The sequence below is a fragment of the Megalobrama amblycephala genome, linkage group LG10 (genome assembly GCF_018812025.1).
Source record: "Megalobrama amblycephala isolate DHTTF-2021 linkage group LG10, ASM1881202v1, whole genome shotgun sequence".
Lineage (NCBI taxonomy): Eukaryota > Metazoa > Chordata > Actinopteri > Cypriniformes > Xenocyprididae > Megalobrama > Megalobrama amblycephala.
In genome coordinates, this window is record NC_063053.1 from 24,556,118 (window position 1) to 24,571,800 (window position 15,683).

General features: G+C 35.3%; 2 protein-coding genes across 6 annotated transcripts; one reads left to right on the plus strand and one right to left on the minus strand.

Annotated features, from left to right (window-relative positions):
• On the minus strand, positions 1–4,730 carry mea1 (male-enhanced antigen 1). Of its 5 annotated transcripts, none has more exons than XM_048205538.1 (4): positions 4,592–4,730; positions 4,068–4,365; positions 3,845–3,950; positions 1–792 (listed from the first exon to the last, which is right to left on the minus strand). In XM_048205538.1, the coding sequence occupies exons 2-4, from the start codon at positions 4,353–4,355 to the stop codon at positions 629–631; spliced, it is 558 nt and encodes a 185-aa protein (XP_048061495.1). In that variant the 5' UTR covers positions 4,356–4,365; positions 4,592–4,730; the 3' UTR covers positions 1–628. The 5 variants fall into 5 exon arrangements, with proteins under 5 accessions (XP_048061495.1, XP_048061496.1, XP_048061499.1 ...); XM_048205539.1 differs by having other exon boundaries at positions 4,068–4,362; positions 4,592–4,729; XM_048205542.1 differs by having other exon boundaries at positions 4,068–4,416; positions 4,592–4,679.
• Positions 4,731–6,136: 1,406 nt separating this feature from the next.
• Positions 6,137–12,864, plus strand: dnph1 (2'-deoxynucleoside 5'-phosphate N-hydrolase 1). The gene is made up of 4 exons (XM_048205544.1): positions 6,137–6,430; positions 6,597–6,668; positions 12,330–12,440; positions 12,545–12,864. The coding sequence occupies exons 1-4, from the start codon at positions 6,295–6,297 to the stop codon at positions 12,661–12,663; spliced, it is 438 nt and encodes a 145-aa protein (XP_048061501.1). The 5' UTR covers positions 6,137–6,294; the 3' UTR covers positions 12,664–12,864.
• The last annotated feature ends 2,819 nt before the right edge of the window (positions 12,865–15,683 follow it).

The following is a 15,683-nucleotide window of genomic DNA, read 5'->3' on the forward strand; positions in this document are numbered from 1 at the left end:
TTTCCAGGTCATATGTACATATGTTGTACTTTAATTAGGTTGAGCATTACATAGTATGAAAGTCATATTTTGTACAGATGTTCATGTATGTACAGAACAAAAATAAAGAAACACAAAAGACGTGGCGGCCATCTGTGTTGTTCAAGCCGTGTGAAATACATAAAGGATCAATCACTCATTGCACATTGTCAACAATCAGATTAATGGATTTTTTTGTGTGATTTAAACAGCACAAAACTGAGATGCACCATTACATGTTTATACCGTCATACAAAAGCAACCACTAAATCTTGCCAAACTTCACTTTACAAAAAAAGTAATTAAGCAAAAGAACCATACTGCATAATTAACACAACTGCATTGGGACAAGGCTGAAATATGTCTAGGGTTTTTCAGGACTATTTTTACCAACTCTGTAACTGAATAATCGGGACACTTGATGAGCAACAGTTCAAAGCAATTAAAAGGTAAACCATTACATTTCCACTTTAAGAATTTCAGTCCACAGTTGTTATAAACCACAGCTAAGGTGATAAATGTGCCTTTTGGTTTGTTTGAGATGAGCAAATGTCAGAAGCTCTGTTTAGCGTGTCTGCAGTGTGAGATGTGTAGAGGGCGAGATGAGGCTTCACTTGCGTTCCAGTCTCAGGCCCGCAGAGCTCTGTCTGGTCTGAAGCGTCTGCTGCACCATGTCCTTCCACTGGTCGTCAGAGATTTCCTGGGCCCAGGCAGGGATTCCCAGTGTCGGCAAATTAATAGCCGCCATGGTCCTTTTCACCAGCTCAACGTGATCTGTGAACACAAGAAAATACGAAATATATCGGTCCTACATTGGTTGACATTAGCACATTTTAATTATCTATATTAATATAAGATGATGGATATTTTATTGTGCAAACTCATTATTGGATTTAGATTACCTTTGCCATCATTTAATGATCCTTTTTAAAGGATTAGTTCACCCAAAAATGAAATTTGCCATTAATTACTCACCCTCATGTCGTTCCACACCCGCAAGACCTTCGAAGGTTCATCTTCAGAAGACAAATTAAGATATTTTTGATGAAATCCAAGTGTTTTTTTTTTTTTTTATGTCCCATAGAAAGCAACATAATTACCACATTCAAAGTACAGAAAGGCACTAAAGACATGGTTAAAATAGTCAACATGACTGCAGTGGTTCAACCTTAATGTTATGAAGTGACGAGATACTTTTTATGCGCACAAACAAAACAAATATAACAACTTTATTTAACAATTTGAACCGTTATCATGCGCAGTTGATGTAGTAAACAACGCTTCCATGTTTACGTCTGAACGCTCGGTATTTGCCAACGCATGCGTGTGATGATGACACAGAGTCGGTGTTCTGATGTAGAACCTGGAAGTGCTGAACGTAAACAATGTAGGGACATCTGACAGGAAAAAGAAGAAATTGTTTAAAAGTCGTTTGTTTTGTTTTTGTTTACAAAAAGTATTCTCATCACTTAACATTAAGGTTGAAACCACTGCAGTCACGCTGACTGTTTTAACAATGTCTTTAGTACCTTTCTGGACCTTGAAAGTGTTGATTATATTGCTGTCTATGGACGAGTCATATACCTCTCGGATTACATCAAAAATATCTTAATTTGTGTTCTGAAGATTTAACGAAGGCCTTACGGGTGTGGAACGACATAAGGGTGAGTAATTAATGACAGAATTTTCATTTTTTGGTGAACTAACCCTTTAAGTCTTCTAAAACACTAACAATTTAATAACACCCAAATATAATTTTTGGTAAAAAAAAAAAAAAGTAATATTTTTCATAATGTACATTATAATGTTGTGATACCTAAATTCACTTTTATATTAAATTTAAGCAAAAAAGTATAGAATTTTAATATTGGATACTTGTAGGGAATAACAATAAGTAATCTGTATTTTTGACTAAACTAGAGGTGTAACAATATCCTCACGTCACAATTCGATACATATTGCAATACTGAACTCACGATACAATATTATTGTGATACTCCATGACATATGGTACAAGGATAACAAAAAATGTACTGTTGATTAAAATGCTAAATTTGGTATTATATTGGGAGTGGAAATGAAAAGGCTTGGACTTGATGCTGGTAACCCAATGCACAGGACAATAGTGACACTAGAAAAAAATATTCATGATTCTAAAGCTGAAGCAGATTTATTTTAGATGAATATGTTTGCACTCTGTCACTGACTAGATACATTCAAAATAATGCAGGCCACTTTTTTCTGGTAACATAAAACATTTGGCATTATCAGGACCCACAAATATTCCCCCTGCATTATTGTACATTATATTCAACAATATATAGAAGTTTAATGTAGAACTGATAATAAAACTCTGTAAACTAGATTTTTTTCTCAGTAATTTTCATTTCATTTTTGAATTGCTATATTTTTATATATATATATATATATATATATATATATATATATATATATATATATATATATCATACAAAGTTTAATCATCATTCCACCTGCCAATTCCAAAATTTGCAATTGTGCACATTTTCTTTTTTAAAAATATTACTAATATTCCTTGAGTTAAACTCAACAGTTTTGTGTACTTTATTTACTAGTATTGAACTGTATTATTGTAATTACATTTTGTAATTAAACAAGTAATCATGCAGTTGAGATTTACTATATGGTATACTGTGTTATGTGAGTGTACTGTATGTGTGCATAATATAATAACCATTATGGATGACTTCATGTTCACATGCGCTTCATGCTGCCGCTTCTCTTTAACTGAGGCGCTAAAGCGATCTGTCACGTCACATTAAACAGCACCAAAACGGTATTTATGTTTTGAATCTCATAATAAGATGGACGTCATTTGAAATCTGAGACTTTGCTTCATTTCAAAAGTAACAAAGCACAAAGATTATTGCGATTTATTGGATGGGAGGCGCTACATATTCTGCTCATTCATCAACTGAAAACAGACTAGACTAATCGATTCTTGGGATTTAAGAATCGATATCGGTTCGTAAAAATGATAATCGATTAAAATCGAGAAATCAATATTTTTTTACCCAGCCCTACTAGATATATTTAAAATAAAGCAGGCCACATTTTACTGGTAACATAAGACATTTGGCATTATCAGGACCCACAAATATGCATTATTATACATTATATTCAACATTATATATATATATAGTAGTTTAATGTAGAACTGACATTAAAACTAAAAATTTTTCCTCACACAGTAATTTTCATTTTTGATGAACTATACACAAGACAAATTGGCACTATCCATGATACATAATGTTGCATTTTTGTATTGCGATATATTGACAAGATATATTGTTACACCACTACTAATAACACATACCAAAGTTTAATCATCATTCCACCTGCTAATTCCAAAATTGCAATTGTGCACATTTTCTTTTTTTAAACATTACTAATATTCCTCAAGTTAAACTCAACAGTTTTGTGTACTTTCTTATTTACTAGTATTAAACTGTATTATTTATAACAATTTACATTGTTTCAAAGCAGCTTTACAGAAAATCATAATGTTAATGTTTATAATTCTTAGTCTTTGGATTCTTGTCTTAGTCACATTTAGCAGATTAGAGTTGTGCGATAATGTACTTGGTATATACTGCGTTATGTGAGTGTACTGTATGTATGCATAATATAATAACCGTTATGGATGACTTCATTCCTTTATTTTTAAGGCCAATTGCATTGATTTGGGTGATGAAATTTTAGTCCAACACACTGACAGAGAAGCAATGAATGTCATGACAGTATATCAGTGTTGTGACCCAAATGTAAAGTCTGTTCTCTTGCTTACCTGCATCCATGGGAATGGACGCATGACTTCTACAGGCAGCAGCTCCTTCAGGATCCTCCTCTTCATCGCTGTCAGGTGGAGGCTGGGGCAGGAACAGACCCATGGCCTGCAAAATGTTGATGAAGATGACAGCATCAGATTTAGTTGATATAAAACCACACCAGTACACACTTGCTAACCAGAAAGCTGAGGATGCAACAGGCACCCCAAAGACTTCCTGTACCTCTATTCTCTCCTGGACGTCCTGGAGCTGCTCTGCGATGGTTCCCTCATCCGCTGGCTCTGTGTGTGAGTTGTTCATCCCGTCTGGGTCTTGATTCAGAGGCTGATAATAATATCCAGCACTGTCCTCGTCTCCAGCGCCTCCTTCATCCTCCTCCTCCTCCTCCATGTCCTCTCCGCTCCACTCCTCCGGCACAGCGGTGTCTAAAGGCCGGTCCTGCACCACATCCTCCTCGGAGTTCGGTAAGATTCTCTCTGGACCCATCTCTCGGGCCCTCGCCACTTCCATTCACTGGCTGCTAACAGACACAGCAAGCATGCGAGACGGGTTCATTTCACACAGCCCGTCCCTTGACACGTTTGTTAGTGAAAATGATTGTTGTGTGGAGTAAACATCCACTTGCCAATGTAAGCTTAGGCTATAAAATCGCGCTAGGTCATTTACACTTACAATTCCAGAGTATTAACTAATGAATGCGACTGTTCAGCATATGCAGCGAATGATCTCTGGTCATTTTCTGTTACCTGTTTCTTCTGACGAACTCTTTTATCCAAATGTTTTGAGCAGATGTATCTGGAGAGATATTATTTGCTTCCGGTCCTGCGCAGAAGCAGAACTGCGCATTGATTGCGTCACGATACATCGGTTAAATGTGTAACTAAAAATAAATAAAAGTGTACATTAAAATACCAAATTTTTGTGTTTTTGTTATTATTTTGATGCTTCATATTTGTGTACGTGAATCCATGTTTATTATACTTTGTTCTAATGTTGTTGTGTTTCATATTCGAGATGTGAATGTTTTCTCTGTTGCCGTATATGTTCTGAAATAAAAAATAAATATGTAAATGTATAACAGAAATATATTAAATCATTTAAGTACGAAAACCCTGCCAGACTCAGTTGTATGAAGAATTACTGTCTTACGTTGCTTTTAATGTTTTTTTCTCTCTCTCTCTCTTTTGTATATTGTTGCCATCTAGTGCTGTTTCTTTAATATGCTTGCATCTCGATTAAATAATTAAATACATTTAATTGCAGATATGTAGTTATTCCTTTTAATTCAAGTTTATAAGTCGTTTTTTGAATTTTTTTTAAACCTTATTTTGTTAGGTTTTTTATATAAGACTATTTTGACAAATATGGAAAATTATAAATCCTAAAGATTAAGAATTTATTTCTTTGTTTATTATTCATTTCTTTATAAAAATTATTATAATTATGTAACCTATATTTCTTGGTGTATACGTTTCTTATGGTTTAATAAATAAGTAAATAAATACATCTATGAGGAAAAAAATGAAAGGGTTAGTTCACCCAAAAATGAAAATTCTGTCATTTATTACTCACCCTCATGGCGTTCCACACCTGTAAGACCTTTGTTAATCTTCGGAAAACAAATTAAGATATTTTTGTTGAAATCCGATGGCTCCGTGAGGCCTGCATAGCCAGCGACATTTCCTCTTTCAAGATCCATTAATGTACTAAAAACATATTTAAATCAGTTCATGTGAGTACAGTGGTTCAATATTAATATTATAGAGTGACGAGAATATTTTTGGTGCGCCAAAAAAACAAAATAACGACTTATTTAGTGATGGCTGATTTCAAAACACTGCTTCAGGAAGCTTCAGAGCATAATGAATCTTTTGTGTCGAATCATGATTCGGATCGCGTGTCAAACCGCCAAACTGCTGAAATCACGTGACTCTGGCGCTCCGAACCGCTGATTCGACACACTGATTCATTTGTGCTCCGAAGCTTCATGAAGCATTGTTTTGAAATCGGCCATCACTAAATAAGTCGCTATTTTGTTTTGTTTTTTGGAGCACCAAAAATATTCTCGTCGCTTTATAATATTATTGAACCACTGTACTCACATGAACTGATCAAATGTTTTTAGTACATTAATGGATCTTGAGAGAGGAAATGTCATTGCTATGCAGGCTTCACTGAGCCATCGGATTTCAACAAAAATATCTGACATATCATATTATATGACATATTTTTTTTCATTTTTGGGTGAAGGAACAACCCTTGCCTCATTAAGCCTCATGAAGCGTCGCGCGGACTGCATGTGTGAATGTCGCCACAGGGCGGCGCTTCTCCGTGAGTTCGAGCGGGAAATAATTGACCTGAACTTCCCGTGAAGCTGTAAAACGCTGCGAGCTGTTATCGAGAAAATCACACTTCTGTTATTGTCGACGGACGAGGACATTTGCAAAGTATGAACATATACTTTTGTGGAAGCATCCGAGGAGGGAGACAGGACGTGAATATCTACCAGAGAATAGTGAAGAAATTGCAGCAGCATGGCAAGGTTTTAACAGAGCATGTCAGCTATGACAGTCTGTCTGAAAAGGGTGATTCACTTTTACTCTCTTTCTCTCATAGTTGCACAACCGCCTTTATCTATTTATCCATTTCATTTTGTATTAGGATAATCCTATGTGTGTGAACAGCTGCAGATAATCACATAGTCAGAGATGATTGCAGGTCAGCAGCACTAAACATGTGTCCATGATCCAGGTGAAGATGCAGCTTTGGAAGGAGATAAAGCGATTCATGATCGAGATCTGGAGTGGCTGATGATGTCTGATGGTGAGAGACAGTGACATGCTCGTAATTTTGACATTAATCATTGTACTTCAAACGTGTAGTCAACAGTGACCCGAAAAAATCTAACCAAGTGCCATTTGTTTATGAGTTATTCCACGAAACCGGTACGATTTGAGTCCCTCTGACCTTTTTCAGTGTATTTTATCTATTGGGTCACCAAAATATATTTTTAAAAGCTTTTTGTATTAATTGAAATGTCTCCTTTAATAATGTTTAAAAACATGACATACATTTTATCTTCATATTAGAAATTTAGTTTTTTTTCAGTTGACACCACCTATTTTGTCATGTCCCTCAAGGCCTTCTGTGAAAGTGTACCTGGGATAAGAATAATAAAATGAGAAAAAAAGTCCATTCATGTTGCCATTCCCATAAATATCCATCTATGCTTTTTTACTGCAATGTTTTTTTTCTAATTAAATTCATGATTATTGATTAAAATCACATTATTTAGTTCCGTACCTCGGTAACCCCTCAACCCCGTTACACAAACCATTCTCCCCCATTAAAAATAATGAACTGATACTTATGTGACATCATTAATAGGAAGTGACATCATAGAAGTCTTCTGAACAACATTGTGAGCAGACACAGGCAAGTTACCACCTTCTTTAATAATTATAACTAAATTATGTTGTGAAATTGTGTTGGTCAAGCTTAACGACTCAACCCCGTTACATCAATTAAAGATAGAAAACTATTACTTGAGAAAATGATCTTTGTTATTTCAACATTATTCATGATTTCTTAATATCATGCATGCCATGTGCTCTCCATTGATTCACCAGGTTTAGAGCAGTGGCCAAAAAAATCACAACCACGTCACACCTACATTTTTATTATTTATTTATTTATTTTTTGTTAAGTTTATGAAAAAGTAATTTAAAGTTTGTTGAACTCTGTCTGAAATGTTCAGAGCAATCATAAGAATACTGCTTTTAGCAGTTTGATCAAAAATGATGAGGTTGCTGTCACAAAAAGCACCCATTTCAGGCTTTAGTATAGCAAAGTGTGAGATTTTTTTGTAACTTTTATATTTGCAATTACTGAATTAGTGTGAGGAACATCTGATTAATAGGAAAATGTTGATTTTATCACAAATACATCTTATAAATATAGCTGCAAGCAGCAATTATGGGGCCAAGCAAAAAGCGGCACAACAAGCCAGCCAACATGGCTGGGAGCATTAGACCAGCTGCAACAGTGAGCAATTAAAGACCTATTAAGATCATTTTAGGCAAAAGAGCTGAAAAATGATACATACAGTCAATTATAAAGATATACTGGTTTATCACTTTTGACCAATAGGTGGCGCTGTGACCAAATTAATGTGATATGGTCAGAGTGAGGTAACAATGATACTCGCTAAGTATATGACTCCCGTGGAAATAAGTCAACTAGATCAAAAGTTATAAGCATATGAAAAAAAACACTAGGTGGCGCTGGTTCGAAACTTCTCAGGTACCTTCAGGGCATTGTGCTGATGACCCATACCGAGTTTCGTAACGATACGCTAATGCGTTCGTAAAATACAGCATTTTTGCACAAAATTCAAAATGGTCGACTGCCACAATGGCTGATATGGGAAAACTGGATATCATTCGACTCGGCATGATGCCCCGAATCTAACAAGACCAAAGTTGATTTTTGGACAAACCTATCCGAAGCTACAAGCAAAAATAGCCATTTTTTGTATAATCTAACTAGTAGGTGGCGCTGTGCTGAAACTCAGCATGTAGGCTCTGGTCTTGCTTGGGATGATATGTATGAAGTTTGGTCTAAATGTGATAAATCATTGCAGAGATACAGCCATGAGTCCAAATTGGGTGCTCTACGTTAAATTAATTTGCGTGTTATTTGATAATGGTTGAGTTTATCAGAAAGCTTTTGATAACTTTTTGTCAGCATGGACTGAAGATGATCTGATCTGATTTTCATGACAATCAAATGAAGCGTCTAGGACGAGTTCGAATAAGCAGGTTTTTCGCAAAATTCGACATGGCGGACAAACCATAAGTCGAAACCTAGCATGTTTGGTATTGTTGGACTCAGCAGGGATTCAGGAGGCTAAGTACTTGACTCTTTTGAAAATAAGTCGACCACAGTCAAAGTGATAAGCATTTGAATATTTGATTTTACCACTAGGTGGCGCTGGTCCGAAACTTCTCAGGCACCTTCAGGGCATTGTGCTGAGTTTTGTGATGATACGCTAATGCGTTCATAAAATACAGCATTTCAGCACAAAATTCAAAATGGTCGACGACCAAAATGGCTGATATGGTAATAATGGTTATCATTTGACTCGTCATGATGCCCCGAATCTGACGTGACCACATTTATGATTTTTGGACAAACCATTTAGACGTTATTAGCCAAAATTTTTCGTATCTCCGGACCAGTATTATTAATCAGACTGTTGTTTGCAAAAATTATTTTAACCCTTCACTAGAGATGATTTACACATTAAAATGACAATATTTGTCATAAAAAGTGAAATATTTTATCTTTGGCGTGTATTAAAACAATTGGTATCTAAGGTTAATGTCAAAATTTTCCATAGCATAAAGAACATCATAAAATCGCCTAATCTTAAATTATTGTATTGTTGTATTAAATTTTAATAGAAACTAAGAAAGAAAAGTGTATAAAATTACCGTTATTGTAATGTTGTGGTAAGGACATTTTGTAAGAAAAAGAGATGAAAACCGTAAAAAAAAAAAAACATGTTCCAGATTAAAATCTTAACGTCTACATTCAATTTTGTGTAAATTGAAATTCATAGAGATTGATTTTTTTTTTTTTTTTTTTTTTTTAATTGGGAGTGTCAAAAGTGCCTGTAGTGGCAGAAACACTATTCTTACGTTTACTTAAATCAGTAAAGATTTTACAGATGGACACTTTTACCATTATACTTAAAGACCTTTTATTTACTTAAAAAGTATGAACAGTCAGAAATTTCCTTTTTTTTGTTCCATGTACAGATGAGAAAAAAAGATACAGTAGGCTTTATGTAAGAGATAATCCACGGCTAGCTGTGCATTAAATGATTTTAATTCATGATGTAGAGGCAAAGAATCATCCGATGCAAAACAGATATCGGGATGGTAAAATGTTTATTGAACACGCACTTCAGAATCACGCCGGAAGTAGGGATGTGCAACAGAGATTGAGTACTCTACTGTGACAGCGACGATCGATCATGTAAACGATGACCGAAATGTTTTTTTTTTTTTTTTTTCTTCTCCTGATTAGTTAGCAGCACTTTGGGCGGCGCCCTGAGCTCTGATTGTTTAGCTTGGCATTGCATGCATCAAAAGATGTGAGAGAAAATGTCTGGCTTCACTTTGACAAGACTAGATGAAAATACAGTTCAGTGCAAGCTGTGCAGTGCTAAGCTTTTATCTTGTGCTGAAAATATCCTTTAAATTATATTCATAATTAATTTAACAATAATCATCAGAATAGGCACTGAGCCCCTGAGCACCCACGGAAAACAAGATATTCTCATTTCATTTCAACCAATAAAAATCGATTGAAGCCTTCAGACACAGCTTTTTTTAAATATATATATATATATAGTCCATTTGAGGCAGTTTCTATTTCGTTAACGCTGAGAGCACATTTGTAACGCACGCGAGAGCTCATCCATGTAATTCACGAGCACAAATCTCTGCTGGGACGCGGATTTCTTTTTGTACACACTCAGACTTTGTCCTGTCACGAATCTCAATGTGCTTATACTCATGGAGAGCGGGCACCCACCTGCAGAAACATACATCGGTGCCTATGATCATCAGTGATTTTCATACTGTAAAATAACATTTTGGTTGATCAGAAAGATCAAATTGAATCAAAAAATATTGCTGAAATATTAGAATAAATAAATTACAATGGTGACACTAATGTAGCCTAATAGAATGTGAATTTGTTGTGCTTCGTTTCGTTGGCTTTCGTTTTAAAACGCAATAGTTACACTTTCGTCAAGGTCACATTTGCGTTCTTAACAACATTGCTGCATCATAATCATAAACTAACAGTGTTCTAATCACGTGTTCATGTTTTCGTAGACATGTTTCATGCTTTCATGTCATATTTTTATTTTTAAAGGTGCTACAGAGGATGTTTTGTTTTATACATTTTTGCAATATTACTTGAAACTGTCTTTACTAACTGATAAAAGACTATTTATTAGGTGCACTGAAAGGAATAATATTAATATACATCATCTGTGCACGAGGTAGGGCCTTAAAAACATCAACCAATCGTTTACGCGATCATCACGTAAACGATTGGCCCTCTGGCTTGTCAATCACTGCCGTGACGTTCCTTGTGAGAGACGAGCGCGGCTGCACGCTCCAGTAACTTTCCACACTCCACAGGCGCCGCATGCAATGTTTTTGTCAGGAGACAGGAGTAACAACTGCAGATTATGAGTTACCTGCGGTGAGTCCGACATAATGAATCCACTAACAGACACAGCGAATGCCGGTGGTAAACACTCGTGTTCCAATACGAGTGTTTACGAGTTTTGGGAGGCGTTCCCTCGAAACGAGCTGTGAAGGAGGGGGGCTGTTCTTACGCATGCGCTCATTTCAAAAACTCACTAACAGTCTTTGGTTTCTCAGTCGACGAAAAGATCCTCTGTAGCACCTTTAACATTCATTTTCATAACAGTCTTCAGATATTTTCATTATATCCATGACGGCCATGCCCCGCCCCCCACACACGCCCCACCCCCTAGTACTCGATTACTTGTTTTGAAACCTATCGATGATCGAAATGAAAAATTGCAAAAAATGCCCATCCCTAATAGGAACTCCGGCAGTGGCGTCTTTAATCACGGCATTTGCAAAGGTTAAAAACCTTGAATGGAGGACACTGTGTGTTTGTTGTGTGTCGTGGGTTTTGTGATAATGGAGATGGAATGTAAGCACATAAATTACCCGACTGAAAGAGCAAAAAGAGGGGCTAAGAGACGAAATGTCATATGACAACTTGCATGGTTATTTCATCGAGGCTGAGAAAAGAACATAACCCTGCAGATAACAGGTAAATGCTGTTATTGCTGTTTGCCATGTTCGTGAACTAAATATGTTTACACCGCTTTTTAAAAAAGCAGAGTGCCAGTGTTTCACGTGCGTTTGGCCAATCAACGTACACTTACATCACCGATAGTTCATAGAGTGCTGGTTTAGACCCGACTCTGAAGTAGGAGCTAATTTAGTTTGTAGAACTAAAATCGTTCCTAGTTCCTGCGGTGTGAACACAGCAAAATCCGGATACTTCAGCCAATAGTTCTAGGAAGGAACTAAGGAAAGGTTGCTCCGGTGTGAGAGCCCCTTATGTTGTAGGTCATCTAAAAACATTGTGTGAGAAACAGACCATAATTTACGTATTGGCAGTAGCAAGTGTCTGTACTGTGTGTCTGTGCAGCATCAGCAGCTATAATCAATTTCAGCAGCAGCAGCATCATAGCAGATCTATTCCAAGAGCAAATACATTAACCTTGTCACATCCAGTACCATACTAAACTCTTCCAAGAACCACGTTCTCTGTGTTGATTCATCTGTGATGCTGTATCAGTAGCTCAGTCTCAGTTATTCAGGACTCTCTTTACAGTGCAGTTTTCTGTCTCTGTATCAGTGATAGTAGCTGAGGTGACACAGCCGTCATTAGGAGTTGGTTATGAACTTGGTCGAGCTGTGGCAATGAACAAGAGGATTCTCTGTCTCTTCAGACCTTCTTCTGGAAAAGGTATTAAGACATTCTCCCAGTTCTCCTCAGAAACAGTTTACATGGTTATTACGTATGTATATGTATACTGTATATGTGCGTTTGTATCATCTCTCACCCTCCAGTGCTGTCTGCCATGATCAGAGGAGCATCGACAAACTCCCTCTTCCATGTACAGGACTACACAGAGGATGAAGTCGAGAGTTTCTTGGAGAAATACTTTGATAGTATCACCAAGAAGTGATGAACACATTTCAGTGAATCATAAGAGATAAGCACAACTCTATGCTGCTCTTCTCATTTCGGTAGGACGGTCTTCCTTTGGTGGCCATAAGCATTTTAGCATTTCACATTTTTAGTGAAAATGTAAATTAAGCAGTGTATTGTTAGTACATGTGAATAAATCTGTTACTTGGGATCATATAAATAAATGGTGGTACATAAATATCATACTCTTGGATGTGTCCAGGAACAGGGATGAGAACCACAGCTCTAGGGTATCATTGTTTGCTGCAACATTAGGGTTTGTCCTCAGAAATAACTGAGATAACCAGACAGATCAATTAGAAGGTGATTTCCACTTACCTTTGGTCATATCCTGTAATGCATTTACCAGTTTTGCAGATGTTTTGAAATTGTCCACCAGGGGTCACTTGTTGCCTTTTTTAGGACATTAGAAAGAAGATGAATAAATTAATCATTTTTCAGGCTTCAGGCCTAACCCTTAAAAAGTCTTTCGCCCTTACACAAATGAAGGTCTTAAATCAGAGCAGAAAGTCTTAAATTCATGAAGTTTTGGCATTAAATGTAGCATGAACTGCAAAAAAAGTGTATATCTTCCTCAGTAATTGGCCTGTTTTTCATTACTAATATAGAAACATCTTTGATATATTTAGTTAGTATGCAAATTTAAAATCAAGTCTTGAAAAACAAAATGAAGTGAGTTTATGCTTAAAACAAGAATAAATATCTGTCTAAGAGTTTCCTTTTGAATTAAGTTGGCAGATATTTGTTTTTTAAATAAAACATTCTATCATTTTGTATCTCCAGTATAATGCATTTTGATTTAAGAATCTTTAGAAAACAAGACAAAAATACTGAGGAAGAACATCACTTTTTTGCAGTGTGATCAGTAAAATGAATTAAAAATTAATGAATATCTGTTGGAAGTTATTTTAACATAACTCTGAAGTGTTGCTAATACAACTAATTTCTAATTATTACCTAATTATTAACTATAATGACTATTATTAAAATAATAATTTTTAGCATAGATATAAATGAGATAATTGCATAGATAAGATTGGCTCCTGGTATTTAAAGGCATTTTTGTAGTTGAACTTGAGTCTGAATGATTTAGACAAGGAGTTCAACTATTACACAGTTAAAAACTTTAATACACACAGTTCTGTATAAAAATGCACATTACAATAAAAAACAAATATACATTTCACCAATAAATTACATAAATAATATTTGCACTTAATACTGTTTATGCATCATTTTATATCACAAAAATCATTCCCATAAAACTGATATTACTATCTAAACCGCTTAAAATAACATCACAATAATGTTAAAGGGAACGTTACATATTAATTTACAAAAAAAGTATGTTCATAAAACAAACCATATTCTCAAAAAATAAAATTTAGCATATACTCACTCATATTTTACGATTTGAACACTTGGCAAAAATGGGTACACATACATCTGTCTAGCTAGATTGTACACATACAGCACTAATTTAACACGTGATGGATGTTGTGATATATTTGAGTTGTTCAGTGCTTCCCTTTATTTTACATGCAGCCCATACACTCTTCGAGTACAGACCTCATATCAACAAGATTTCCAGGATGTGTGTACCTTAAAGTCAACATGAAACAGCTTCTGCATCCACCTTACCTTCATAATGTGACATATTACCAGGTGATACAGTATATAAAAGGAGAAAAGGGCAAGGTGTGATCCATTTTGATCATTTTTTAACTGATTGGATCATGAAAATGGTCTCTGCAAATTACGAAAGGTGAACATTTTTTACTTCCTCTTAAATAATTAATTTTTATTTTGCTAACACTTAACAATAAGGTCCCATTAGTTAATGCAGTAACTAACATAAACAATGAGAAATACATTTGTTGCAATATTTATTAATCTTTGCTAATGTTAGTTGATAAAAAATACAACTGTTCATTGTTAGTTCATGTTAGCTCAGACCCATTAAATAATAGGTAAAACTTTAGAATAAGGTCTCATATGTTAATGTATTAAAGGGTTAGCTCACTCAAAAATGAAAATTCGGTAATTTATTACTCACCCTCATGTCGTTTCACACCCGTAAGACGTTCATCTTCAGAATACAAATTAAGATATTTTTGATAAAATCCGATGGCTCAGTGAGGCCTCTATTGACAGCAATAACACTCCTTTTTTCAATGCACAGAAAGCAACTAAAAACATATTTAAAACAGTTCATGTGACTACAGTGGTTCAACTTTAATATTATATATTAATATCTAGTGATGGCCGATTTCAAAGCTGCTTCATGAAGCTTCGAAGCTTTACGAATATTTTGTTTCGAATCAGTGGTTCAGAGCGCCAAAATCATTTGATTTCAGTAAACGAGGCTTCGTTACGTCATAAGTGTTTTGAAACTTCAATAGTTCACGTTTTTTTGTTAGTTTGATACACGCTCTGAACCACTGATTCGAAACAAATGATTCGTAAAGCTTCGAAGCTTCATGAAGCAGTGTTTCGAAATCGCCCATCACTAGATATTGTTGAATAAAGTCGTTATTTTTATATTTTTGGCACACAAAAAGTATTCTCGTCACTTCATAACATTAAGGTTGAACCACTGTAGTCACGTGAACTGTTTTAAATATGTTTTTAGTCGCTTTCTGGGCATTGAAAGTGTAAATTATCTTGCTGGCAATGCTGAGCCCATCGGATTTTATCAAAAATATCTTAATTTATGTTCTGAACATGAACGAAGGTCTTACGGGTGTGGAACGACATGAGGGTGAGTAATAAATGACAGAATTTTCATTTTTGGGTGAACAAAACCCTTTAACTAACAATAAGCAATACATTTGTTACAGTATTTATTAATCTTTGTTAATGTTAGTTAATACAAATACAACTGTTCATTGTTCATGTTAGTTCACAGTGCATTAGTAAATGTTGAAATTAAGATTAATAAATGCTGTAGAAGTATTGTTCATTCTTCATGTTAAAGTAGTTAACTAATGTTAACGA